The 25,937-nt window shown below is 53.9% G+C and overlaps 11 protein-coding genes across 11 annotated transcripts; 4 read left to right on the forward strand and 7 right to left on the reverse strand.

Moving 5' to 3' along the window:
• Window positions 1–153: 153 nt before the first annotated feature.
• Window positions 154–1,449, reverse strand: PG985_001355 (Sec14 cytosolic factor; the record flags this gene model as incomplete). Its single annotated transcript, XM_066821124.1, has 4 exons — window positions 154–816; window positions 930–1,053; window positions 1,130–1,179; window positions 1,261–1,449. The coding sequence occupies 4 exons, from the start codon at window positions 1,447–1,449 to the stop codon at window positions 154–156; spliced, it is 1,026 nt and encodes a 341-aa protein (XP_066692003.1).
• Window positions 1,450–2,946: 1,497 nt separating this feature from the next.
• On the reverse strand, window positions 2,947–3,928 carry PG985_001356 (prefoldin subunit; the record flags this gene model as incomplete). Its single annotated transcript, XM_066821125.1, has 6 exons — window positions 2,947–3,051; window positions 3,107–3,232; window positions 3,290–3,388; window positions 3,456–3,567; window positions 3,704–3,829; window positions 3,897–3,928. 6 exons carry the CDS (start codon window positions 3,926–3,928, stop codon window positions 2,947–2,949), a joined length of 600 nt encoding a protein of 199 aa, XP_066692004.1.
• Window positions 3,929–5,089: 1,161 nt separating this feature from the next.
• PG985_001357 (uncharacterized protein) lies at window positions 5,090–6,928 on the forward strand (the record flags this gene model as incomplete). Its single annotated transcript, XM_066821126.1, has 6 exons — window positions 5,090–5,230; window positions 5,282–5,641; window positions 5,696–6,077; window positions 6,167–6,435; window positions 6,489–6,758; window positions 6,815–6,928. 6 exons carry the CDS (start codon window positions 5,090–5,092, stop codon window positions 6,926–6,928), a joined length of 1,536 nt encoding a protein of 511 aa, XP_066692005.1.
• A 1,997-nt stretch (window positions 6,929–8,925) lies between these two features.
• PG985_001358 (uncharacterized protein) lies at window positions 8,926–10,284 on the forward strand (the record flags this gene model as incomplete). The annotated part of the gene is made up of 2 exons (XM_066821127.1): window positions 8,926–9,927; window positions 10,021–10,284. 2 exons carry the CDS (start codon window positions 8,926–8,928, stop codon window positions 10,282–10,284), a joined length of 1,266 nt encoding a protein of 421 aa, XP_066692006.1.
• A 300-nt stretch (window positions 10,285–10,584) lies between these two features.
• PG985_001359 (uncharacterized protein) lies at window positions 10,585–11,451 on the reverse strand (the record flags this gene model as incomplete). The annotated part of the gene is made up of 1 exon (XM_066821128.1): window positions 10,585–11,451. One exon carries the CDS (start codon window positions 11,449–11,451, stop codon window positions 10,585–10,587), a length of 867 nt encoding a protein of 288 aa, XP_066692007.1.
• Window positions 11,452–13,730: 2,279 nt separating this feature from the next.
• Window positions 13,731–15,382, forward strand: PG985_001360 (uncharacterized protein; the record flags this gene model as incomplete). Its single annotated transcript, XM_066821129.1, has 2 exons — window positions 13,731–13,741; window positions 13,792–15,382. The coding sequence occupies 2 exons, from the start codon at window positions 13,731–13,733 to the stop codon at window positions 15,380–15,382; spliced, it is 1,602 nt and encodes a 533-aa protein (XP_066692008.1).
• Window positions 15,383–15,862: 480 nt separating this feature from the next.
• Window positions 15,863–16,234, reverse strand: PG985_001361 (uncharacterized protein; the record flags this gene model as incomplete). Its single annotated transcript, XM_066821130.1, has 3 exons — window positions 15,863–15,957; window positions 16,035–16,043; window positions 16,120–16,234. The coding sequence occupies 3 exons, from the start codon at window positions 16,232–16,234 to the stop codon at window positions 15,863–15,865; spliced, it is 219 nt and encodes a 72-aa protein (XP_066692009.1).
• Window positions 16,235–17,352: 1,118 nt separating this feature from the next.
• On the forward strand, window positions 17,353–18,335 carry PG985_001362 (uncharacterized protein; the record flags this gene model as incomplete). Its single annotated transcript, XM_066821131.1, has 3 exons — window positions 17,353–17,602; window positions 17,656–17,787; window positions 17,857–18,335. The coding sequence occupies 3 exons, from the start codon at window positions 17,353–17,355 to the stop codon at window positions 18,333–18,335; spliced, it is 861 nt and encodes a 286-aa protein (XP_066692010.1).
• Window positions 18,336–19,348: 1,013 nt separating this feature from the next.
• Window positions 19,349–20,009, reverse strand: PG985_001363 (uncharacterized protein; the record flags this gene model as incomplete). The annotated part of the gene is made up of 2 exons (XM_066821132.1): window positions 19,349–19,679; window positions 19,879–20,009. 2 exons carry the CDS (start codon window positions 20,007–20,009, stop codon window positions 19,349–19,351), a joined length of 462 nt encoding a protein of 153 aa, XP_066692011.1.
• A 2,487-nt stretch (window positions 20,010–22,496) lies between these two features.
• Window positions 22,497–24,507, reverse strand: PG985_001364 (uncharacterized protein; the record flags this gene model as incomplete). Its single annotated transcript, XM_066821133.1, has 6 exons — window positions 22,497–22,576; window positions 22,661–23,238; window positions 23,297–23,358; window positions 23,437–24,062; window positions 24,137–24,236; window positions 24,301–24,507. The coding sequence occupies 6 exons, from the start codon at window positions 24,505–24,507 to the stop codon at window positions 22,497–22,499; spliced, it is 1,653 nt and encodes a 550-aa protein (XP_066692012.1).
• A 958-nt stretch (window positions 24,508–25,465) lies between these two features.
• On the reverse strand, window positions 25,466–25,926 carry PG985_001365 (uncharacterized protein; the record flags this gene model as incomplete). Its single annotated transcript, XM_066821134.1, has 2 exons — window positions 25,466–25,850; window positions 25,913–25,926. The coding sequence occupies 2 exons, from the start codon at window positions 25,924–25,926 to the stop codon at window positions 25,466–25,468; spliced, it is 399 nt and encodes a 132-aa protein (XP_066692013.1).
• Window positions 25,927–25,937: the final 11 nt, after the last annotated feature.

Below are 25,937 nucleotides of genomic sequence, written 5' to 3' on the forward strand. Positions count from 1 at the left end.
CTACCCGGGGACACGCAAATCTCTTGATCTTTCTCAATGCAATCCATCCTCATGGAATTGCTCATGTCTAGTTTTCTTCTTTCAATAACCACGGTTTACTCAAAGTCTCAACGCATCGCCGAGCATGGACCCACGTAGCACGGGAACAACCCCTTATGCGGCAGCGGGGGCAGGGGCAGCAGCAGGCGCATCCTCAGCAGCAGTGACCGGTACACCCTCACCGGCAGCAGCCTCCTTCTTGCCGTCGTCGGCGGTCGTGGCGGCAGCGGCAGCGCCCTTCTTCTCCCACTTGGCGGGGCGGGTCCACTGGGGGTCTTGCCAGGGGCCTTGGTTGCTGAAGGCGCAGCCGCCCTCGCACTCGCAGGTACCACCGATGCTCTTGGGCAGGTTCTCGGCGGGGACCTGGGCGAGCAGCTCCTTCTGGTAGCCGGAGCCCAGAATGTGGATCTTCTGGACGGTGACGGGGTCGAGCCAGCCCTTGACGGCGTTCCAGACGCCCGAGAAGCCCCAGGGCGCGTTGATCAGGTACATGCGGCCCAGGCGCTCGGGGTAGTAGTTCTGCGACATGGCCGAGGCCTGCTTGACGTACGAGTAGACCTGGGGCACCTTGGTGATGCCCACGCCCTTGAGGTCCATGATGGTGCAGCACGTCTCGAGCAGGTTGCCGGCCTTGCGCGAGCAGGCGGGCAGGCGCGGGTCAGACAGGCGCTCGTACTCGACGGCCAAGTTCGTCAGCATGCGCTCGGCGGTGGTGATCTTGTACATGGCAGTCAGGTCGATGCCGCCCATCTGCTCAATGTATACCGGACGACCATCCTGCAAGGCAAAGAGAGATTATGTCAGCACAACGGTTTCGTAGAAAAGTCTGAAAAACGGCAACCACATCCGTGAAGCCGTGGCGATAATGCATGGGCGTGATATGTATGTACCTTGTCTGTCTTGTGGTAGTACTGGGGGTAGAACTTGAAGAGAGCCTCCTTCTCGGGGTAGTCCCAGACCGGCACCGTCTCGTCGAGCTTGGTCTCTTTCCGCCAGGCTTCGCAGTCGACGAACCTATTTTTTGGGTAGTTGGTCAGCTGGCAGTCCCTCTCCACCGTTATGGCGTAATGGATTGTCGTGGCTCTCTCACATCTTCTTGGACTGGTTGACATCGAACTTTCGGGCGCGCAGGAATCGCAGCTATCACAATGGCCTCCGTGTCAGTATTCTTTGCGGCTCTGTTGTCATACCAGCAGCTCCAAACACGGGGGTGACACATACGAGGGTCAGCGTATCCAGGCGGTCGGTGAAGCCCTCGGCCTCGAGCAGCAGGCGCAGCTGCTCGACCTGGGACTCCTGCTCGGCAGAGAGGTGGCCAGGGTGGCCAGGGTTCTTCTCGGGAGCAGTCGTCGGGAAGTCATAGTCGTCGTACTTGGCGTTCAGCTTCATGGTAGGGTTTTCGGACGCCATGATGAATGCGTGCAGTTAGGCGGCAGGAAGAAGTGGGTTTGCTGGTTGTTGCAGTTGGGTTGGGCGCGGGGAGGATAGAGATAGTGGTAGCTGGAAGGGGGAGCGAACTGGTTATGGAAACCTGTTCTTTAGCTGAAAGCGTAGCTGAGTCGGAGAAATCGTTCAAAGGGGATGAAATGTATCTCGAGACGCAGGTAGAGTCGAGGAAGAAGACGGACAAGGATATACCCGTAATAATACTGCTGTCTGTTTCTGTTTCTCCTGGAAGCCCCCGGGAGTTCGAGTCCAAGCCAAATCCGGTTCGCGATGATTAGGGTCGCTGGGGCGTTTAGTCGCTTAGTTTAGACCCGGAAGCCGGGCCTGGACGACAGCGGTGGGTGGTAGGGGATTTGGCAGGAATCGGTTGGCTTATTGCCAATCAGAAGTGGGTTTTCGTCATAGGCTCACTGATAATGGACTCCAAAAAACCGACGGTTAAGGCTTTGTTCAACTGACCCTGACCACTAATTCATCCAGTAAACTACTACCCACCTGTCAGAACCATGTTGGCACCTCGCAACCTCGTAAAAGCGGTGGAAGATCGAGTGGATCTGTCTCGTGCTTAATCCTGAGGTTTGAATTGGGCTCTGCATCCTGACGAGGAGTTTGTACATGCATGTATGTACAGCGCACCAGGCGCCAGGCAGGTTTAAGTATGTACCTGCTTTAGGGACTCAGGAGAGAGCGACGATACCTTCCCCTATTCCCCTGGCTTCTTGGCTGGATTGCGTTGCACCACCCACTTGCCAGCTTCCCTTGCGCATTCCTGGGTTTCGAGTGCTCTGGCTCTGGTCCGGATGCTGCGCCTCTGCTGCACCTCTGCCGCACCGCTGCTCATCACCCATCGCTCATCTCAGCTCGCTCTAGAGCAGGCTACGTAATCCCAGGGTCCATTCTTCAAGGGCATCTGAAATTTAACCCCGCCAAATTTACGATACGATTCCCCGCCGTCAGGGCGCAATCAGTGCAATTTTACTTCAATATTTCCCGCGTCTAGTCCAATTCACGTCTTGCGTAGACTTGGGCCGCGTAAAAGGGGTCAACGATATGGCGCAAGAATCAGCACATGCATAATCGTTTGGATGCCGAGCTTCCATTCCGTTTTCTGCCAGCGTTGCCTGACGTCAGCGAGGGCATGGCCATCTGCCTATCTTCCTTTTGTATGTGTCATTTTTCTGGAGGCTAGATCATCACATGTCCCAGGAGGGTCCAGATCATCCGCTTACAAGGCTGCTGAGATGTTCTGGCTCCCATGCCCTTCTTGCATCTCTGCCACGGCTACACCAAAGTCGTCCTTGATGGCCAGGCCGCCCGGGCGTGACGATGCACAGCCGCGCCGATCCTTACAGGGCTTGTTCCTCCGCACATCTATCTTCTCTTGCGGGAGCCAAGGCTCGAGTCGTAGCGTAGGGATTGCCTCTCGTAGACACATCGGTATTGGATATGTATTCAGGCCGATCAAGACTTCTCTTCCTCCTTTCCTTTGCCCTCCCCGTCGGCCTTTTCTTTCCTCTTTTGTACGACATCCCAGTTGTAGACTCGCGCTACAGCAACTTCCATGGTCTGTGAGGTACGTCAGTAGCTATCGCCAAGTTGATCATCGGCATCAGTAACTTACCGTGATTTGCTCCCGCAGAAAGTCCAGATCTTCCTCGCAGTTTGCGAAACTCTGCTTCGCTGCCGCCAGTTTTGACTTTAACAACTCCTCTGCTTCGTCGATCGGGTATGATAACATCACGTTTGCCTGTATAGATTATGTCAACCACCGTGACCCATGTAGGCGACCGTCAAGTATACATACTCCTAGCCACAAGTAGACTTCGTCACTCGGTGGTACCTTGGCCTTGGCGTATAGTGTGTCGTTCAGCTCGAACGTCGTCTCGATCGGATCTGACTCCTCCTACATAACCAACTTCGTATCAGTACCCGCGGCGCTGCGCTGTGACCAGGGAGCAAGCCCAGCTTACCGTTCTCGTCTTCAAGAACCGCACCGTCTCGAGTGTCTTCTGGATGTCGGGCATCTTGTCGTTGAGTCCCGCGACTCGTCGCTGCAGATTAAGCTCCATGAACTGGTATTTCCTGGGGATCGGGCCAAGTCAGCCGTGCCCGGGGTTCGCGTCTCGCCGCTCGACCGCGTTGTTCGGCGCGCATCTACGAGTGATCGCCCGTCCATGCTTGGGGGTGTGGTTCCGAGAGACTGTGACTGTGTACGTACGAGATCATTTCTTGAAAGTTTCGTAGCGTTCCTTCGACCTCTTCTCTGGACGTGACATAATCCTCGACTTTGTCGACGAATGGCGCTTGGGGGATTCCTCGAGGGTTGGTTGCGCCGGCCTCCTTGCTGCTTGCCGGTTAGTCGCGGGGGGGTTCGTTGGTGGTGAGGGCGCATCGGGGACGAGCACACGTACCTGGAGACAGCGGCCTTCCCTGTTGCCGACATTTCTGGGCGCTGATGTGAAGCTTACTGCAATATCTTCTATTAAGGATGCGATTGGAGGGCAATATAGAGAGGATTGCCAGCGTCTTTCACGGAGCTTCAAGATTGCTGGAGGCACAATTTTGTTTCGCTGCAAGCCAGTCCATCTCTAAAATGCGTGGGGTTGACTATGACTTGGCCAGAGCTCCCGTTGCTTAAGGTGGGGTTCTAGAAAGCACTTCCGGGCCCCGCCGTCTTCAATTCGCCCTGCGCCCGTCGACTTTCACTGAACCACTCATGGGCTGCCGCCCCGGAAGAGGCACCTGCCTAAACATTTGGCTTTACGTATCTCAATTCTTTCAGGTGAACGGCAGCTATGTTTCACGGTTGGCCCCATTGCATTAGTAACGACCGAACATTAGCATGTAGGCCCTACTATGCCCAAGTAAGGGCAATGTCTCCAGTCGTGTCTCGCCTATTGGTTCATCGCCTTCGTTGTACATTCTCAGCAAGAGGTCGGGTCGGCCAATGCCCGTTCAATCTTGACAGCAAGGCCAAAGCGTTGGCCGAGCATATGGGCTCAATTCAGGTTATCCTGTGAATCCTCCTGTGGCCGTGGGCGTGACCATCGATCAGTATTGATCAGCTCGCAGTCCAAGGTCGCCATTACCTAGCTACGCCACATATCTCTAAGAAGTGTAAGGCCAATTCTAAGGATCGCGAGTCGTCTGCATACTTCCCGCAAAGCTGGACTGGGGCGCCGCCACGGCAGAAGCTCTGTACGCAGCTCGAAATAGATGCCGGCCGACGTTGTGAAATCAGGCGCCGGCATGAATCTCGTTGTCAAGTCTCGGAGATCTAGATAATCTGGACGCAAGGGCCCCAGAACTGTCCCCGCCTCCGCATTTCCCCAGATGCTGGCGGGATTGCAGTTATGGATCCTCCATAACCAACAGGACAACTGCCGGGGCTGCCAAGTTCGCTTATTTCAAGCCTGATGGCCCCCTATATACAGGGTGTTGCATCCAAGAGATGCGGGGAAGACCAACCGAAGTCTTGGACAACTAGATAAGCAAGATTCCCCATGTGATATTCATGCCGGTTCTGTCTTATTATTCGCATCGAGACGTCTTGTAAACACAAAGCGAGAGTACCTTGCGGTCGATAACCCTCTCGAACTTCAAGATGGAAACTGTCGACAAAGATACGATCCGCGCGCACTGGAGATGCTTTCTTGCTTGTGGGCTAATCATTCTCTCCCCTTTTCAATATGGGATTGATTTCGGTATGATTGGGGGCCTCCAAGCCATGCCTGGCTTCTTGAAGGTTCGTATAGATCTGTCTTTTTTATGTTCTAATTAGTATTGACCGTCGTAGGTGTATGGGTATAGAGTTCCCACCACGGTAGCCAAGATAGGCTGGAATATATCCACGGAACGACAGCAGTTGATTTCCTCGTTGATGACGCTGGGCGCCTTCATCAGCTCTGGAACGGCAGGCTTCACTGCTGCTAAACTCGGGAGACGGGACTGCCTGTGGCTTGCCTCGGTGCTGTGTTGCGTCTCGAACATCATCATGATGACCACCGAAGACATCGGAGCCCTGTATGCCGGACGGTTTCTCATCGGGCTTGCAAACGGCTACTTCATGACGTATTCTCAACTTTATATTCAGGAGAGCAGTCCAGCAAAGTATCGCGGCCTCTTCCTGACCGTGTTTCAGTTCAGTACTTCCATTGTAAGTCAGCCTACTACTATTCACCGTGGACATTCCTGACCCGAGTCTCTGAAGGGCACCCTGATCGGCACCATCGTCGACTGGGCCACCGCCGGGCGCCCCGATAAGTCGGCCTATCTCATCCCACTAGGACTCATCTATATTGTGCCTTTCATTATGAGTGTCGCCATGATATTCATCCCCGAGTCGCCACGATGGCTTATTTTGCAAGGGAAGCTCGAAAAGGGGCGCAAGTCGTTGAAATGGCTTAGACCAGAGGGGTCCCCAATAGACGAAGAAGCGGCAACTATCAAAGCTGCCATCGACAAGGAACGAGAAATGGGTGGCAAGGTTGGTGTCATAGACATGTTCAAGAATCCCATCGACCGCCGACGAACATTCCTCTCGGTTTCCGCTGTTACCCTCCAGGCGGCCTCAGGGTCGATGTTCATCATTGGTAAGTGCCCCTGATGCCCCCAAATTTTCGTCATGGGACATGAGTCATCCCGATACTATGCAAGGATGCCTCGACTAACAATGTGGCAGCTTATAAGGCGTATTTCTTCACCATGGCGAATGTCTCGGATCCTTTCGCCATGAGCTGCGTCCTCAGTACAGTCGGACTTGTAGCAATTATTGCCAACTCTCTAATTGTCACGCGATACGGCCGAAGAAGGGTATTGCTCATGACCGGGTTAGTTACTTGTGGGATCTTGCAGCTGATCGTCGCTGTGGTCTACGACAAGAACCCCGGTGCGAAGGTCACGGGTCAGGTTTTGGTAGCCTTCTCATGCCTGTACCTGATGAGCTACAATGTAAGATATGGCAAATAACCCCCTGAAACAGATGATGCTGACGGCGACACCAGGGAATGATAGCCTCATATGCATGGCTGGCCGGTGGCGAGATCCCCTCACAGCGCTTAAGGAGTCACACCTTCGGTCTCGCCGCAGCCGTAGGCTTCTTCTTTGCCTGGCTTACGACATTTACGGCACCCTATTTCATTAACCCACAGTCTCTGAACTGGGGCCCTCGTTATGGATATATCTGGTTACCGTCGTGCGTTATCGCTGCGGTTTGGGTGTATGTCTTCCTGCCCGAGGTCAAAGGCAGAACTCTTGAGGAGATCGACGAAATGGTACGTACCAAGATGTGCATCCCACCCATGGGCTTCCTACTGACATGGCGCGACAGTTTGCTGCCCGACTGCCCGCAAGGAAGTTCAGGGGGTACGTCTGTGTTGAGAACAGGCCATCTGCCGAGAAAGAAGAGCAGAAAGAAGACGTCGTCGTGGAGGAAAAGGAATAATCTGCTCTGCCTGAGCCAGGATTGATATGCCAAATGAGGGAACACGAAAAACGCCCGTCGATCCACCTTGGATGCCGATACGAAGTACGAACTGCAAGTCGGCAGGGTGCAAGGTGTTATTTATGACTGGTAACTAGAGTCGAGCTCAGCCGGAAGCCTCGCCTCTACGGTACTGCCTTTTGACGTTGGCTAGCGGCTAGATATCCTTTTAAGAATACTTGGACTTAGATTTCGCTATGGCATTTCTTTTTTATAGAAACACTCGGAACTTAAAGTCCTAGTTTGCACAACCCGAAAACATGTATTATGTTGTATCACGTTATCCGACATGTTGCTGTCCAGGAACCCGCAACGGCCATGCTTGACGCCACTGGCTATTGGTGTAAGTGGCCTACCTACCTAACTTGCTTCTTTAGCGTAGCCCCCAACGGACAACCGTAGCGCAGAAGGACACTAGACCTCTCGCAAACACCTCCCAAGGCGACGTATCTGGTAGTACCAAACGCTCGAGCTAGTTCATTTGTTACATATCACGTTTATTGTTCATTCGTTCGCTCGTTCGCTCCTTTGTTACCGGTCAACTGTGTGCTTACGCTCTCGGCCCCCGAATCTGCACAATTGTGTTGCTCTACGAGTGGGCGGAAGCCACGTCGAGGCTTGGTCCACGGCTGCACCTCAGCCGCATGCCAAGTCGTTACACAAGAAGTCCGACCTGAAGCAACAAAAAAAGGAAGTATTTGGAAGTCTTCTCTGGAGCTGATCAGGGCAACCTTTGCCCACCCTCTCGGCGACCAACAGACTAGTGTCGATAGGCGAGGAGAGTCAGCTGGAAGATCGACAGCCTGAATACTATGTCAACCGCAGCGCCTGTCCAATCAGATAGGATGCACACAGCTGGGAAAGCCCCGTTTCTCGAAGTTGCTCGAGGCCGATTGGACATACGGAGTTCGGTCTGCACAAGCGCCTATCCAAGCCCAAAATAGACGACTCGGTTGGCTCCAGACTGGTCCCTGGAGATGCGCCTCTCTGCAGATCTGAGCTGCAAATAGGTAAGCGGTATATGCAGCCAGCGGCACACTACATCTCGGTGTTGTGCTGGCAACCCTTGCCTCTGTACGTCCCGCATGATACATCGCGGTACGACCACCACTGCCTGTTGCCCTGGACGCCTCCCAACGCCCTGACATGATTGCTTGGCACCAAACAGCTGGGTAGGCTAGCAGCTAAGTAGGCGGGCTGGAGAGCGTCGCTCCAGGACTACTGCAGGCCGCTTAATAGTCAGAGCCCCGGGGGTTTGTGCCGACGCCAACGACCATCGGATGCGAGCGCTAAACCCTAAAATCAAAGACCGGGTTCTGGACTGCTCGACTGGCCCCCCAGATCACCACGCCCTCACCGTACCCAGGGTAGCGGGGGCGACTACGAGATTCTCCGCATGAGCAAAAGGAACCCAGTCATGCCAGTCCAGTCATCAAGTCACTTGGGCCGACCAATGAGACCCTTGATGTTGGTAAACTTTACAACTCTCCATGCCGCCGGGTCGCGGGCGGTCTACGGGGATGGTATACCCTTAACCTTACTCTTTCCTGGTACCTAGCAACTGAAGCCGTGCAGTACCTATTCAGCCTTGGGACCTGATGATGGCCAAGCAATACTATGACTACGAACCCGTAAGCAAAGAGGGAGCGGCTGGATGGACGGACGGCTGCTTGCTTCAAGGGTGCCCAAGGGGCGGTTCAGCCGTCACCGGATGTTGGCCTTCACACCGTGGTTCTTGAGGGACCGCGAGGAGGCTTGAACATTTCTTATTATTGTCCCTGAACCTGAGTATAAGAATTTACAATGCCCCCGATGTCTGCCACTGTCTCAGATCCCATCTCACACCATCCGCCTCATCGACATTCGCTCGCTAGTCTGTTGTCTCTTCGAGACACTGCCCTTTCGTTTCTTCACCCATCTCCCTTAGCAACCCTCCTCCGTCTTATCGTTCCTCAGCCATGTTGTGGTCCAATATCATCACCACCTCGGTGGTCTTGGCCGGTGTCCCCTCTGCCCTGGGCTACCCGGGCATGGGCGAGCAGATGGCCGAGATCATGAGCCGTCAGAGCGACAGTGATTTCGACTCTACGGAGCTCATTGGCGACCTCCTGACTGTGCCGGACAACAAGCTCACGCCTACTGCGGCCGACATCAAGAAGATCCTGACCGGCCAAGGTAACCCCGAGAGTACTGTGTTCTGGTCTGCCCCTAAGCTCGGCAGCGCCGCGTGCAAGAAGGACACATGCTGCGTCTGGCAGTACATCGTCAACGACATGGTGGCGGATTTCCGAGGCAAGTCGGGCAGATGCACATTGTGGGCCCGCAAGTCTGTGCGCCTGGGCTTCCACGACGCCGGCACCTGGTCCAAGACCACCGCCGCTCAGGGCCTACCCGGCGGTGCTGACGGGTCTCTTTGCTCGACGGATGAGATCAACCGGCCCGACAACAACGGCCTCCAGGACATCTGCCAAAAGGTCAACGGATGGTACGACTCCTGGAACAAGAAGGGTTACCCCGTGACCCGCGCCGACATCATCCAGATGGCGGCCACCGTCGCCACCGTCGTCTGCCCCCTGGGTCCCCGCGTCAAGTCCTACGTTGGTCGTGTGGATGTCGCCAAGGCGGGTCCCCCCAACCTGCTTCCCGGCGTCGACCAGAGCGCGGATGACCTGATTGCGCTGTTCCGCGACAAGACCATCGGCCCCCACTCGCTCACTGCCCTCGTCGGCGCGCACACGACCAGCCAGCAGTTCTTCGTCAACACCACCCGCGCCGGCGACCCCCAGGACAGCACGCCTGGTGTGTGGGACGTCCTCTTCTACGGGCAGACGCTCGGCACCAAGCCCACGCCGCCCCGTGTCTTCAAGTTCAACAGCGATATTGCCTTGTCGAAGCACCCCCAGACCGCCCCTGAATGGAAGAAGTTTGCCACTGCCGGTGGGCAGCAGGACTGGAACGAGGTAAGTTAACCATCCCCTCCCCTACCCCCTATCAATCAATCTGTCGGAAAATTTGGACCAGTTGACTCACGCCTTTTCTTCTTGCTACTCTAGGACTTCGCTGCTGGCTACATCCGTCTGAGCTTGCTCGGCGTCAACAACATCAACAGCCTGACCGAGTGCACCAAGGTTCTGCCGGGCCGCACCGGAGGATTCACGCCCAATGACCAGTCCAACCTGGATAAGTGGCTCAAGACGGACGATCAGTCGGCGACCGCGAAGAAGATCTCCAATGCTCTGCACGGTGGCGAGAGCTTGCTTGGATGGCTCTTCAGTCTGGTCGGCGGTATCCTTGGAGGACTGAAGAAGTCTGCATAACAGCAATCATACTTTCCCTTTTCTGATTCGTCGTACTTTGTTGAAGAAGCATATAATGAGTTATGAGACTTGTCAACGTTATCTTATTAGATGACTGTTGCTCCTGTCGCCAATTTGGTATAGAATATCGTAATAATACGCACTATGAACTTATGCTCCGCTCCGCCTCATTTCATTGTGTGTGCAAATCAAACCCACGCGGAGATACTTACACTAATTATTACATACATTGGATGATACGTGCTTGCAACAATCTGCCGCTCAATCTGCTCGTTCCTCATTACCCGACCAGCGCCCGACCTAGTACAGTCCCGGAACGATACGGTAGGGCACCTCCTTCTTAAACTGGACCCACTGCTCGCCGTATCGCTTGCTGCAGTACTCGTCCAAGACGGTGGCGGCCCGGCTGCTCAGGTCCCAGCCCATCCAGAGGCCCATGAGCAGGCCGCCGGCCCAGCCGCAGCCCACCATGGCGTAGCCGCCGCGCCACAGCGTGTAGCCAAAGTAGTTGACGTGCCGCGCCCAGCGCCACAGCCCGACCTTGCAGACCTTGCCCTGGTTCCGCGCGGACTGCTTGAACCGCTTGCGCTGGTACTCGGACAGCGTCTCGATGGTGAGGCCGGCGGCGTACAGCAGGGCGCCCGCCACGACCGAGAGCGGCAGGTCGCCGCCGTGGGCAGAGCTGACGGGGAGGATGGAGGAGAGGCGCGGGCCGCTGCCGACGGCCAGCGAGGAGGTCGCGGCGCCTGCGATCAGGACGGCGTTGAGCGAGTTGACGGCCGTGTTGAAGAGGCCCACCGGCACCGCGGCGCTGACGGGGAACTCCTCGGCGCTCAGGTAGGTCAGCCAGAAGATCTGCTTGGCGCTGGAGCCGGCCGCCATGGCGAGCAGCAGCAGGCGCGGCAGCGGCAGGTCCAGCCTGTCGAGCAGGGCGATGCCCGTCGCCGTCGCGGCGGTGGTGCCGGCCGTCGTGGCCGCGACGGTGGACAGGCCAACCGCGGACAGCGCGCGCTCGGCCGCGCCGTTGTGCAGGAGGTGGTACTGCCAGGGGATGTCGGCCAGGCGCATGCCGATGAAGGTTGCGGTGCCCAGGGGGGTGGACCGCTTCACCCCGCGATTGATGAGGTCGAACTGTTTCTTCTTGGGCTTGTCGTCTGGGGGCGCCATGGTGGATATTGATGTCGCGTAAGCGACAATTGGCTTGTCTAGGCAATGTTATTATGGAGGAAGTAGCTAAAGGTTGTATAAGGGGATTTCTAATCGAAGGACATGGGTTGCTGACTTGGGAATATCAAGAAGCGACTATGCTCGGAGTAGCCCACGGTGTAAGTCCGAGAAGGCTGGTAGGTGCATGTCGTAGGGGTCGAGGGGCGCACGGGAAGTTCCATGACGACATTGTGGTGTCAGGCCACTGCAGTCATCAGAGAGGCCTGTCATCCAAATTTAGAGTTCAGCTCTGTCGGCCCCAATTGCCTAGAAGACCCCTTGCCGCGGTTGGGAACATGTTGCAAGACGAAAGATGGGACGGAAGGCGACTTCACGTTGTACAATCCCCAAACCTGACTGGTCCGTTCGGCTTGCAACTACCCCGTCGACCAGTGGCTAATGGAAACCACGATTTGAAGTCGGCTCCCTTGAAAGACCGACCGGGTTTCAGCCATCAAATTGCAGATAATGACGGTGTTTGCGATACGGCTACAAAGGCATTCGGTCAAGTTCATTCTTTCCCTTCTGATTGTCGCTGGAGAGATCCACGAGTGTGGTTTTCCATACAGCAATGTAGGCCGAGATGCAGCTATCAACACCAATGGGCCGGTATGAATATGGAGACGGAACGGATATGCAGCAATGTCCCTCAAGTCTTCTATTCCGGGTAACTCCTTTGATTACTTTGATCCGACGACTTCCAATATCTGCATGATGCATTTGGCTTTTCCTAATCTCCAGCATGGGCAGCTGCCAGGAGGTCCCGCTCGATTGCGAGCAATCGCCATACACGACTAATACTGCGACTGGTCTAGAACACACCTACCTACCAATTGGAAGGAATATGTACAGGTTAGCGGGTATTTTGCTCCTGCTAGCTCTGTCATCGATGCCCTGTTCTTGCCTCATTCGCGGTCTTGTGGCATGTAGATGGTTGGGGTGCGTGCTACGCATGCACTTGGTCCTGCCGGAGATGCACACGTCCAGAGGCAGCAACCATCTTGGGTCAATTGGATCCCCTTGGTGAAAGGGCAGTCACAAAAATGTTGAGCACCTGGTTGCCGGTCGAATTGTGCAGCCCCAACGTTTTTCGGTCCTGGCCAGAAACAAGGTCGTTGAGGGAACCTGAACGAAACCCATTTCTACTTATATTAGACACCACAAACACTCGCCTTGACGACGTGCAACCCAACATCATCACACAACTCTTGGTCACCCATCATTAACATCACCATTGTGCACCTCTATTGCTTCATTTTATAAAGCTTTCAAGCACCATTTCGTCAACCGCTACCAGCCAATTTTCACCTCGCCACAATGAGTTCCCCAACTCCCGTATACCCGGATTGGTTCAGCTACCTTAGCTAGGGACTTTGGGGCGTGGTTGCTGCCCTTTTCATCATTGCTTTTATCCTCGCGGTCTTGATAAAATGTTGTTGTTCTGGCGCGGCAAAAGAGGGTGGTGATGAGCCCGAGGATGAACCAGATCAACGCGGCTGCAACGCACAGGTGAGGTATGCGACTGTGCCGAGGTATGCGAATCGTGGCAAGTCTCGGCCGTATTGCAACTGCCGGCAGCGCAAGTCGAAGAGGTGTCACAGGTGCCCGGTACATCTGAAGTTGTCGAAACATTTCAAGTCCTTGATGGACGAAGACGACTCCGACGACAGCCACCGTTAGGGACCGACCTACATTATACGGGGCGAGTAAAGAGCAATTGGCATTGTTGCCATTCAGGGCGGCGGCCACATACATGCCTTGCGAGGTATGAGACTTTCACTCGCGATTTTCGGACGTCTGTCATCTCGGCTTTGTGATGTTGGGCTAGGCGGGATCAGAGATCCGGAGATGGATCGACAGCGACTTCAATTGGGCAACATTGGGATGAGATGGTACAGTCAAGGCTCCTTTGCATTTCTACACATACACTAGCGAACAGGTTATGGCATAGGTACATAGCACTTTATTCGAAGCGAATCAATGAGAGGAACGCATAATTGTCTTGACAACCACCGGCTGTACTATAAATGCTGAGTGGACTCGCCTTGGCCTTCATCATTATATTCGAGTAGCTGCTTATCTGACAGGTGAACCCACCGCATTCTGTCCTCCTCGACCTGATTGACGCCATCGGTAGTATGAGTAGAGTAAGTGGAATAATGACATTCCGTCTAATTTGAATCTACTGGCTATGGAATAACCGATCGTCGACGGAATAAGCGACACTGGTAGTAGTCACAATGCCTCCAAAGTACATAAACCCGGAAGGAGCAGCAAAGCCTTGGCATAGTCACCAGATAGTCGCAACATTTTGCTTGCTGTTGCAGTCATAGTGACAATAGATATTCTTGAACGCAACAATCTTGATATCCACGTCGAAGTACGTGAAAACGACTACTACGAACACACTGCTATTTCAAACGCTCCTCAGCACCGCAACATCCGGAACCTGGACGAAGTAGTCAAAGACGAGTACTGGGCACCTTATTCGAGCGTCCAGAAACGAGCCAGTACGGAGCTTTTGCCTCTACTTTCAACTCTTGGGTGGGAGGTGTCGAAGGCCACAACCATGGAACACGCCGAGTACGGAACAGCCGGCCCCTTTATAGTCTTTGGTGGTGTCAAGGACCTCTTTGCTACGACATGTTATCACGTTCTCTTACCAATGTCGGAGCGCCCAAAGGTCATCACAGTCGAAAGCACCGCGACGAGACCCAAGGTGTCACAAGCATCTCCAAAGACAGTAGCCGTAGCTCTGAGATTAGCTACCGATAGACTGGAAGGTTATCGGAACACCTCCACCGGTGCTTTGGCTAAAGTCAAGACGTATGATGACTGGCACCAGTCACCGTCAGGGTCGAAGCCCGAAGAGCCTACCCCCGAGGAACGCAAGACAGTGGCGACACTGAAGTATCTCGAGGAGATTGTGGCTGCTGTAAGCACTGTCTACGAAGAAAGGGACCGGTCAGGGCAGACCATACCCCTCTCTGGCTTGTCAAAGCGAGTAATTGGGATCATATTTGCAGCGCCTGAGTTTCAGGTCTGCAATTCTCAGGGGCCAGTCTCAAGTCCTGAGTTCATTGGGTACTTGAACGACTGGGTTCTCCTCAAGCTCGATGGAACCAGGTTCCAAAAGGCAAGCAACAAGTTGTATCTGGGTGTTGATCAGGCTCCAGCTTTCGCGAAAAACTTCCTCAACGACTCAGACCCAAAAGTGGCCGTGGTACCAAAGATGAACGAAGGGGATACGGAGAAATTTGAGAAATACATTGCCTCAAACGGTGGGTTCCTTCCTCTAAGAGGGCACCTTGAAGGCACACTGGAAATCCCAACGTCGATGGGAAAGTCCAGTATCCCTTCTGTTCGCGTAGCCAAGCGCGGCGCCACAACGGGTCTGACGTTCGGAGTGACCAATAGCATTGAGGCTTGCGTCCGCGAGAAAGTAGTCATAAAACTTCCAAAGGGCAGAAGAAAGGCCGCGCAGTCTGCGTGTTCGTGGGAGTTGCTCGTGGTCCCGTTTCCAGACCAGCTGAGCGAGAAGAATTCGCGAACCCGATTCTCGGATAAGGGAGATTCTGGATCAGCCGTGCTGGACATACACGGCAGATTCATGGGGCAATTAGTGGCAAGGGGTCCCAGCGGCCTAGGCGGTGACTCGCTGCAACGCGAGGACGAGAGACTATGGCGAGGAGAGAGGGAAGGCTCTGGCATGCCTGGTAAACCTACACTGTTCGAGAAGGGCAAGATGCCCCATGAAGCTAGGCCAGACAACCCAGAGCTGCGCCCATTTGAACCGGTAATGGACGTATCCTTTGTTCACATGGCCTGGGCGCTCTTCGGAGACATCGCACGCTTCACTGGAAAGACGCCGAAACTGTTAGGTGGCAAGTGAAGTCGAGCAGCAGGTAATATAGTCCAATGCCCCAAGGACCAGACCAACCGTTTGTCTCAAATGTGTAAGCCACAATACACAATAGCTCATGTAACTATTTGCGGGTGGGATCTACACACCAAAATGATTGCCCATGAGTAACCGGGTGTTTTTTTTTTTTTCTTTTTCAGATTACTGAGATGTAGGAAGTTTAACGTGAGGAAGCAAACCAATTGTTTCATGGGTATGTATGCATTATGATACTTGGGTGATCATGTATGAAACGCAAGGTTGTTGACACATGTAAGGAGGGAATATATTAGATGGTGTCCTATAGCCTTGATCTGAAGGATTGAGAATCCAGCCCCCATTGCCGAATATCGAAAAGCAAAGCTCCAATAGCGCAGTGACTCCTTCGCACACAGTTCCGCCACACCTCACACCGAGTTCGCCATCTAGACAGTGGCTCACGTCGCGGTGCTTTGTTCAGTCAAGATCTCCTCAAGCGAAAACGCCCTTGACCCAGTCGACAGCCCGGCGGTAGGTGCCGTAGGTGGTGTAGCTGGTAGGGGGCGGCGGGTAGTTCTCATAGGTGCCTGGACATACAAATACGTAGGTTAGACATGGATATCACTCTGGTATAGTACGTCAGTAGGTGCGGCTCGTGGCGTACCGTATTTGCCTGAAGAGTCGAGTTGTTAGTCATAGATAAATATCAAAGGGGGGTGATTTCACAAGCTGGGGGCTCGGGAACTCACCATAGGAGCCATAGTCATCTCTGGCAGCCACTACCTCAGCAGGCTTCGCGTCGGCAACCGGGGCAGCCAGGACAGACGCTGCCGAGGCCAGAAGGATGAGAGCGTTGATCTTCATGATGTCTGTCTTGAAACTGTTGCTGTAGGTGCAAAAGGGGTTTAAGGTGATCTTGAGTGTGATGTGTGCGGTGAAGGTTTGCTGGCTGCTCTGGAGTGTGATGGATTGATGTTGATGGTAGGAAGAAGTGAGCTGGTTCTTATACCACCGAATATGTCTACTGGCTCCCTCCGTATAACGAGGCAGCGCTGCCTCCCCATGGACATCATCGTGTCGGCCTTTTCTCAGACCAATGGAAATCGGCGCTACCATCGATCTGTCTCAGCGACGGTAGTACTTCCGGCTCGAGCGGGGTACACCGACAGCATAGTCTATAGGACTTGTCGTGATCCAGATGCCGACAGAAGCAGCCAGCTACTCCGACCAGATCTAGCACTTGTTGCTCCGGCTAAACCCCACACCCTCCAACCAGAGGTCCGCGATGCGCGATGCTGAGTAACTATACGAGCGGGGAAGTTTCTAAATCGGTCCCAAAGCCCGAGTATGGTGGCTGACCTAATCCTCAGCTGGCTACGTGGCGTGCGGAGATCTGGGCCAAAGCTTCGCCCAGCTGCCGTCAGCTTCGGATCCCCGGCTGCGGCTTACATTCCACATGCCTCACCACCAACAGGGTCTCTCCATGCCCCAATTCCGGTAAACATTCCCGTCCCTAGATTGACAGCCTGCCGGACTAGTGAATGCCGTATATATGATGGCGCAGCCTAGAACCTGTCCTTTACCCCAACAATGGTCCACGTGTGACCCTGCGCATATACGAGCATGGAATTCCAGTGAGGCTGAGATTCCTTCTTCACTAGGACTATCAACCAACAGGTCCAGCAGTGTCCTTGGCGGCGGGGATCGTCCAGTTACGATCACGCTTTACCGAAAGGACCGGATCGAGACTTGTCAGACCGTATCCCAACTGAGCACATCATTGAAACATGACTCTGATGCTAGAGTTCCTTTTTCTCATCTTCAGTGACACTAACATCACTGACGTGTCTCCCGATTCAGCCGTCGCAATCACTTGAGGGGTGCCCGATGTTGCGCTGCCTCCGAGTCCCTTTCATTCCAATCTTTACTCTACCCCAACAGAGAAGCCGGATCGTAGCAACTGCGAAATCCTCTTCTCCAGAATGCCTTTGACAAACGCCCAAGAAGAACAGGAGAAGCCCCTGACGGGCCAGTATGACAACGACTACGACTCCGAAGAAGAAGAGAATCAGACAAGGAGACGTCGCCAGCGATCGCCATGGAGAGAGAACATTTGGTACACACTGGGCCTCGTAGCGGTTACCTCTATCGTTTCAGCACTCCTGGGTGCCATGTTAGCCTCCCACAATGTTGATCTCGACAAGAGATGCTCGGCTTATACTTCTCAGTACTGTATGAACCCAACCTTTCTCTTTTTGGTAGAGACACCACTGATAGACCAATAGCACCGTTGCAGAAGGATGTCAAGATCAAATATGACATGGTGTCGTTCAATGGGTCCTTCATGGCCCAAACCATATATCGACAAGACGCCTCTCCGGAGGTCGACTCGGCGTGGGAGGCCCTTGGACTGGATTGTACGTTGACGAGCCCCTGTATTCATTCCTCAACCAGTTACTCTTGAACTTACAAATTCCTTTCTCTAGCACTCCCCGGCGTGATCCCTCTATCCGAGGGCCCGGCCTCCGGGCTGACGCCGCACCACGTGCAGGTGTCGGCGAAGCACGGCGGGGGCTACTTTGTCAACGTGGAGGGCATGCACCACCTGCACTGCCTGAACCTGGTGCGCAAGGGGCTCTGGTACAACTACGAGTACTACCGCGCGCTGGGCCGGCACGCCTTCCAGAACGAGGAGCCCATCCTGCGGCTGCACGTGTCGCACTGCCTCGACACCCTGCGGCAGGTCCTCATGTGCAACGTCGACACGGGCGTGCTCGGCCAGGTCTGGTACGGCCACCCCGAGGGGCCCCAGGCGTTCCCGGACTTCCAGTCCCGCCACAAGTGCAAGAACTTCGACGCGGTCCGGGACTGGGCCGTGGCGCTCCAGGCGCCCCCGGTCGACAAGTTGCCGGAGGACTATATGAAGGCTCCCGCGGCTGAGGATATTCTACCAGGAACTATGTAATTAGGAGATTCTTGAGTCAATATGCGACGCCAGGTGTTATATAAAGATGCATTGAGTGGAATTCTTGAATACAAAACTAGTTATCAAACCATTATCGTCTTTGTGTTTTAAACCAAATACATTCGTCGCAGACATGGAGGGAGTATAATAGGGGGCATCAATGACGTTAATTTAGCTAGTTGCTGGTTTACGGTCTGAGTCTGGATATTGAATTTAGTGCATTCAGAGGCAAAGTCCAAAGGAGTATGAGAATAAAAATCAAAGGGGAAAAAAGTAGATACAAGCAAAAAATTAAGCTTCTTATGGAAACCGCCTAGGACGGTTGATAGGAAATGGCAGACTCTCCCGAGCCGGATTTGAACCGGCGACCTGTGGATTACAAGTGTTACAATTACAGTCCATCGCTCTGCCAACTGAGCTATCGAGAGCCGAAGTGAGCTTATTGATGACAAATCGAGGGGCTATGGGTGTATAAGTAGTAAGCAAGTGATGGAGCCACAACGAAACCTGCGGTTGGGTTAGCCACGAGAAGAATCATATCGCCCTCGACTTGCATGCCAAAAACTGGCAAAGCAGCAATCCTGGCGAACAAGATGGAGTTTGAAAGAACTGTAAGATCATATGGCTTGTTCAAGCGAGCGGCATTCCATCAAGTATGAGCTAGAAAGTACGGTTGGTATGTGAAGATATGAAGGCATACTCTTCTTCGTGCACCCATCACATAAAGGCTGTTTGTATGGTGGCAGTGGTGCAAATGCAAATGTGAATGCGATGGCTGAATGTGTAATTACTACCCCTGCAATCTCCGATGTCATTATCATCTTCCATGTTCTGTCGTCAATCCGTCTTCCTCTCTTGCGAATGCAGGTATCTGTACAAGTGTATACGTGTATGCGTGCGTGCGTGCCCTTTTCACCAAACTCCCATTATGCATGTCATAATCCATCCCATCGATTGATTGGTGATGGCCAATCAATTGATCAATCGGTCAATCTTGTACCTACGACAACCTACTACTGCTGCATCTTGAGCTCAAAGTCGGCGGGCCCCACGTACTGGGTGATCTGCCCGTTGGGGTTGTTGCTGCCGGGCGACTGCATCGTGATGACCATCTTGTCCTCGCTGGTCCAGGTACCCGAGAGGCCGCCGTCGGTAGATTCCTTGACGGTGAGCTCGACGGCCTGCTCGCCGACCTGGTGCATTGAGAAGCTGAGGCCGGAGCCGTCCTCGCACTTGCCGTCGTCGATGGGCGTCAGGTAGGGCGTGCTCGACAGGGTCGCGCCGCTGCCGTTGGAGCAGATGATTTCGGTGCCGTTCGGGGCGCGCGATACGGAGAAGGACGTGCTGTTTGTTGGGGGGTGGGAATGTCAGTACGTACAATGCGACGATGGGTATGTGTGTCGCATGCAACAAAACGGAGGTTGCGCGGGATGTTTGTTTCGATACGGTAGGGTGGGGCTGGGGTGGGCAGGTACAATCCATGCCATGCACCATGTTCTCCGTAGAAACGAGAGCACCGGGAAGGATTCAACACTCAACTTACACTTGGGTGATGGAGTGTGCGGCAACGTAAGATGCGAAATGGGTCACTTTCCAGCCACTGTCTTGCCGGGGAACCGCCAGCGCGTTGGCGGCGGTGGCCAGGGCAATGGTAATGAGGGTGTTGGCCTTCATGATGGCGGGTGTTGTTGTGTTGGCTGATTCAGCGAATGACGTGAAGGAAAAAACGAGAGCTTATGTTCAAGGAGTTGTAGAACGAGAGGGGCTCCTTTTTTCAGACTGCTGCTTGCTTTTCTTCTTCTTCTCTTTGTTGGGCAGTGGCGGTTAGCCTGCTGTTTATATAAAGCTATCGTCATATCGTAACGTAGTTTTTTCGACGGGGCCGGTCTATATTGATGGGGTGTTAATGATTCCTCGTATCGTCCCCATCCATGCCGCTGCTAGCCATATTGACTTTGACTTTGGTGTTGTCGCCCTACTGACGTGGTGGCATCGGGCAGCTCTATTCTGGGAAGAGTCGGGGCACTTTGGTCTCAACGTCCGTGCCCCTCATTGGTTCCTAGCTGCGACATGCAAACATTCCCTCCCCGATTCGGACCCCAATGGTTGCCCATCAACTCGTATCCCAAGTCTAGTGTCTTCGGGGAGATCTGCTCGTGCGACTTTTCGTCTTGTTGCCATGCCACACTGCCACACTTCGCTTGCGCGCCAGAAGCCAAAAGCCAATTGCTGCGGCCGTCTCGCGACGGCGTGGGTTATCGTTCCGAAATGTGACCCCAGCACGGCACTTCCAGGCCGTTTCTGACGTAATCGGGCCAATTCCAGCCCCTTGAGGCTGTCTCGGATTCCCGCGACGCGATTGGCAGCCGGTCAAGGACGACCTCAGCCTAAATCAGAGTTTTGCGCTACGCAGTCCACTGGCAAGGCGGATCGGCAACGGCGGTTTAACGTTACCTACGCCAAGATGCTGCCCTACTGCTGGTAGTGCGGCCAGTCCGGCGTTTTTATCGCCGTTTTATGGCCGTTTCTTCCCGCATCGTTGAAACCCCTATCTGCCAAGGTCGGCGGCCCCTTTCCCCAAACTAAGCACATAGCCATACAGAAGATCTGCAAATCGTTCATTTCTTTCAAGCTGTCTTGGACGGTCATGTCGGGCACTACCCCCAAGAAACGAGTCATGGCAATGTTGGACTGTGACTTGTACACCGAATCTGAAGGACCCTTTCTAAGATGTATAGTTGTCGTCATCATATCATTGTCGTAGATACATTTGTCAAATAAGTAAAGCAATGACCTTCACTACTATATGATTATGCAACTACGGAATTAATGTATACCGCGACTGTTTATTTTGTAGCAGAGTCAGTCAACGTACAAAGACTGTCGTTTCTCTTGAAGTACAACGATAAGTGAAACACCTGACTTTAAGCAGTAGATGTAGGAGCGTGTCGATCCATGATTTGCTCGGCGGCCAAAGCCTACACAGAAAGACCTCGACGACCATGCCAAGGCCGTCCTCAAGGGGTCGTCAGCCCAGCCTGTTGAGCTGCAGGGCGGTCTGAGCTACACCGTCGTCGTTACTACAGAGAGATTCGTTCCTTTCCGAGTCCCGGAACAGGGCTTTGGTGGCGAGCTGGACAAGCTGGCTGCTATGATACACGAAGCTGTAGTCCCCTGAGGTCACGAATCACGGCGTGATTGGAAATAGCGAAGACGAAGAAAACACAGAACAGCCTCTGCATGTAACGAGCATGCCGTACATTCCGGGCAAGGCGTGCTACGAACTCGATTGGAAGCTTCCCGTGCTATACGAAGCTGCGCTCAAGGAACCACTGACTATCAACGTCCATTTTGCGATAAATTCGCCATCCAGGGAATTATTGACTGGTCTCTTATCAAGATTGCACCCTTTGACTGAGATTACCTCGGTGTTTGAAAGCTCAATGGAATCGCCACTGAAGAGAACTGGGTACGTCGAACTATTTTGCAACATAATGGCCCAAGTGATCCATTTTCTAGTACTAGAAGTAGACGGACTTTAGCGACAGAACCCTGCTCGACAAATGCTTTTGGGACGAGGTCTTCGCCATGTCTGACATCAACGATACAGAGGAGCAAGAAAAAAACCGGTATCACGCAATCCTGGCTGCCAAACTTACTACTATCATCCATTATTGCTTTGACAAGGAACTCGACGGAACTGCTGTGGACTTTACCTTTCCTGAACCTCCATGTTACGTGGATGGATGGCTTGGAGCTACTTCTTGGGACCACGTGGTCCAATACCAACCCCATGTTACGGCTCATTTTCCAACCGAGTCGAGATCTGCCACGGCTGAGACAACTGACCGAATAAATTCGTTGTGTTTGGGTCGGACCTGTGAGAAGTTTCGACATGTTGAAAAAATCACTCCATCTGATAAGCATGTCCTATTTTCTCTCGGCAGTAGTGATGTAATAGATATTCTTGATACGACTACTATGACTTAGAAAAAAAAAAATATTCGATCGACACCTCAAGTTTGTAAAGTAGGTGTAGGTGGCTAGTTTCTCAGCTGAAATTGTAGATGCGATCAACATAGGTCACAGATAACCGACAAGAAGTGAACACTGCCTCATTCGTTCCCCTGGCTTATGTCAGGAGTTTTAGATGGGTTCGAACTACGTTTTCTCAACCTCCACGGCACTTTTGCCAAGTTTATCATCAGCTGTATGGGCTTTACCGCCTGTAAGCTCAAATACTGTTACACAACAAATTAGTATGCCTGCTTATCCTTGGATCTCCAGTTTGGCCTGGGCCGAATAGAAAAGAAAGGGTAACTTACAGTCAACCGGCGCGGTGGCGAACTTCCTAGCGGGCGTCCGCTTCTGGAACAGGTAGTCGAGCTCGCCAAAGGTGCGGTTCTTGGTCTCGGGCAGGAAGAAGAAGATCCAGCCGGCCCAGACGCCGCAGAGCCCAAAGTAGAAGAGCCCGGCCTTGGCGCCCCAGTTCCAGGCGTCGCTGCTGTCGTTGAGCATGCGGGGGTTGAGCTGGTTGACGGCGATCTGGCCGGCGACGTAGACGGCGCGGCCGATGACGATGGTCTGGGCGCGCACGCGGCTCGCCGACGCCTCGCCCACGATGGTGTAGCAGGTCGGGCCCAGCGAGATCTTGAAGACGAAGTTGACCATGATCATGACGACGGCCACGGCGATGGCCGTGTTGGTCTGGTCCGGCACGAAGCCCAGGATGCCGATGACCAGCATGAGCAGGCCGATGCCCGTCGAGCCGTAGAGGTAGAAGACGCGCCGGCCGATGCGGCCCATGAGGACGATGGCGATGGCGGTGGCGAAGATGTTGACTGACTGGATGCCCATGCTGTAGTTGAAGGCCTGGACTTGAGGCATACCAGCGGCTCTCAGGCTAAGCCTTGGTTAGTTTAATTCGCACATAACGATTTAATTACGCTTGCGGATCTTACAAGATGGTCGCGAAGGATGCGATGGATTGACCATTGAGGATTTGGATGATCCAAGCCATACACTGCAAGACCATGTGTTAGCATCTCAACTCCTGTCGTGAATGGTATTCCGTAAGGAGGGCCCAAAAGCGACAACTTACCACAATACCAGTACGCCTCAAGTTGGTGCCTCGGAAACAGTCCCTGAAGCTAGCGTGGGCCGACTCAATCTTCTCCATCTCGTTGGTATGGACCATGAGCGCCAGCGTCTCCTTCATGGACTGCTCGGTGTAGAGGTCCTTGCGCGCGAGGCGGCGCAGCGACTTCTCGGCGTCGGCGACGCGGCCCCTACGCACCAGGTACCAGGGGCTCTCGGGCGCGAAGAGGGCGGCGAAGAAGAGGGGGACGACCCAGACCCACTGCAGGGCGTAGGGCAGCTTCCAGCCGAGGTCGCCCTCGAGGTCGAGCGAGGCGCGCAGGACGCCCGCGGCCAGGAAGGAGCCGCAGCCCCAGCACATGGAGACCCAGGCGGTGAGGTAGCCGCGCATGGCGGCCGGGCAGATCTCGGCAGCGTAGGCGGTCGTCAGCGTCTGGAAGATGCCCCAGGGCACCCCGCACAGAATGTTGGCCGCGAACAGCATCTGCACGTTGACGGCGAAGAAGAGGGCGAAAATGGTCGCGCCCATCAGCGCCATGGCGCCCATGTACACTCGCCGGGAGCCGTAGCGGGACTGGAGCCAGCCGTTCAGCATGAGGCCGATGATGGAGCCAATGTTGTTGCCATTTCCTAGCGCCAGGAGTCAGTCAGCAATTGCCAACTCGATTGAGAGGTACACTCCAATGTAAGGTTCGTGCACTCACCAATTGCCGACTGCCAGCTCGTGGGGATGTGCTGCTTGCCATTGGCATCAGGCCAGCCGAACCTATCCAAATACGCCTGGTGGCCGAAGAAGTTGTTGACCTTGCAATCGCATACGGGTTAGGAGTGTGACGAGTGTCGACAGGACCGGTGTGGGATAGCTCACCAAGCCAACATCCATGCCCTCCATGATGAGGGCCATGCTCAGAAGAACGCTGTATACTGCACCGGGCCAGTAGCGGGAGAAGAGCTCTTTCCTAGGAAGCTGTGTCTCCTTGTCGCTGTTGGCGATGGCTGCCTCAATGAGGAGCGTGTCGGGGATATAGTCGGCATGATCAGAGGTGCCAAGCTGACCCTTTTCTAAGTTGGCCATTGTGTTTTCAAGGTCTAAATTTGAGGCGTCAAAAGGTTTCCTGTCGACGTCGGTCTGAAAAGGAACTTCACCCTTTTGACCATAAATATATAAGCCAAAGGAGGTTGGGAAGTGAGACACGCGATTGAATCTCCCAGGCATCTTTCGGTTCCCTTTTCTCCGGCCAGGACCCGGAATCGAAGCCGTACCATCTTGGGGCCAAGCAGGCTTTCCATGATTTAGACGAGGTGGCTTATCGCAAAGGGTCTTACCAAGCTGTGGAACTCCAGAAGCCCCGCCGTATTACCCCAGAACCTTCCTTCCCCATGGGGTGCTCCTCCACTATAGACAGTCGGTAAGCGCTAGAAGTCAGGTGCCACGGCAGGCTGAGTGAACCGGTGGCCTGGGCATGAGAGTACGCAGACCCGAGGCAGCGTTTATTGGCGCGAGCCAAGCATGCCAAACCCGGCTTCCCCAATGCCAAGGTCGTTACCCCAGACTCCTTCAACATACCCAGGAGATTATGGCCGGATATGGAATTGATCCTCCGAGTCTAGAGCTTGGAGAAGTTCTCTTCATTCTCATCAACATGTGACCTGAACGATCAGCTCTACCCTGACTTACTGTGGCCCCGTTCTCCAAGAGAAACTACACCCACCTCTCTTGGAGGCTTACTTCAAGTTTCATTGTGATTGGGGGAACTCATATCTCACAGTTGGCGAAGACCTACCTATGCTCGTCACACAAAAAGGGCGCAGTGTTTCTGGCTGGAACAATATATTGGCCAGGCCGGGTTACGGCCCTGCCCAGTCGCTATGTGCTTGGCTGATGGGGACTTGACTGAATCAATTGAGAAATATCACACCCCTACGTCAAAATAGGGTATGGCGGCTCCTGGCCTCGTCGTTCGGCTACATCTAGTTGTATCCCCAATATCAAAGGGTATTCACCTCCATCTCCCCAAAACCGCGCTCCAGAATCATTTCGTCAGATTCATAACCATGCCGCTCAGCTCCGCGACCTTGGCCATATATTCAGGGCGGAGATTCTCAAACTCCTCCCGGTTATCATCGTGCTTCATATCGGTCATTTGACGATGCAGTGCGGCAAAGTCCTCGATGATGCGGTCCGAGTGAATATTGGCATTCTGCTTGAGGGTACTGTCATGGCCCTTCAAGTGGCGCTCAAGTAAGCTCTCGGTAGCCAGCCCCTGACCCTTTCGCTTGCAACCCTCGTGGTGGCAAACCCACGGGGTGTTGATGCCGTGCTTCCTCCACTTGTGGACTACCAGCTCGTCCTTCCTCTTCCAGGCGTCCTGGCAGATCTCGCACACAAAGGGACGATCTTGTTCTTGCATGGGTTGGCTAAACGAAACAGGAAAGCGGTTAGAGACGGAACCATTAAAAATTCCTCTATCAAGACTTACTCCTGGTCTGCCATGGTTTTATCTT

Source organism: Apiospora marii (genome assembly GCF_038362585.1).
Source record: "Apiospora marii strain CBS 49790 chromosome Unknown utg000001l_segment0_segment0, whole genome shotgun sequence".
NCBI lineage: Eukaryota > Fungi > Ascomycota > Sordariomycetes > Amphisphaeriales > Apiosporaceae > Apiospora > Apiospora marii.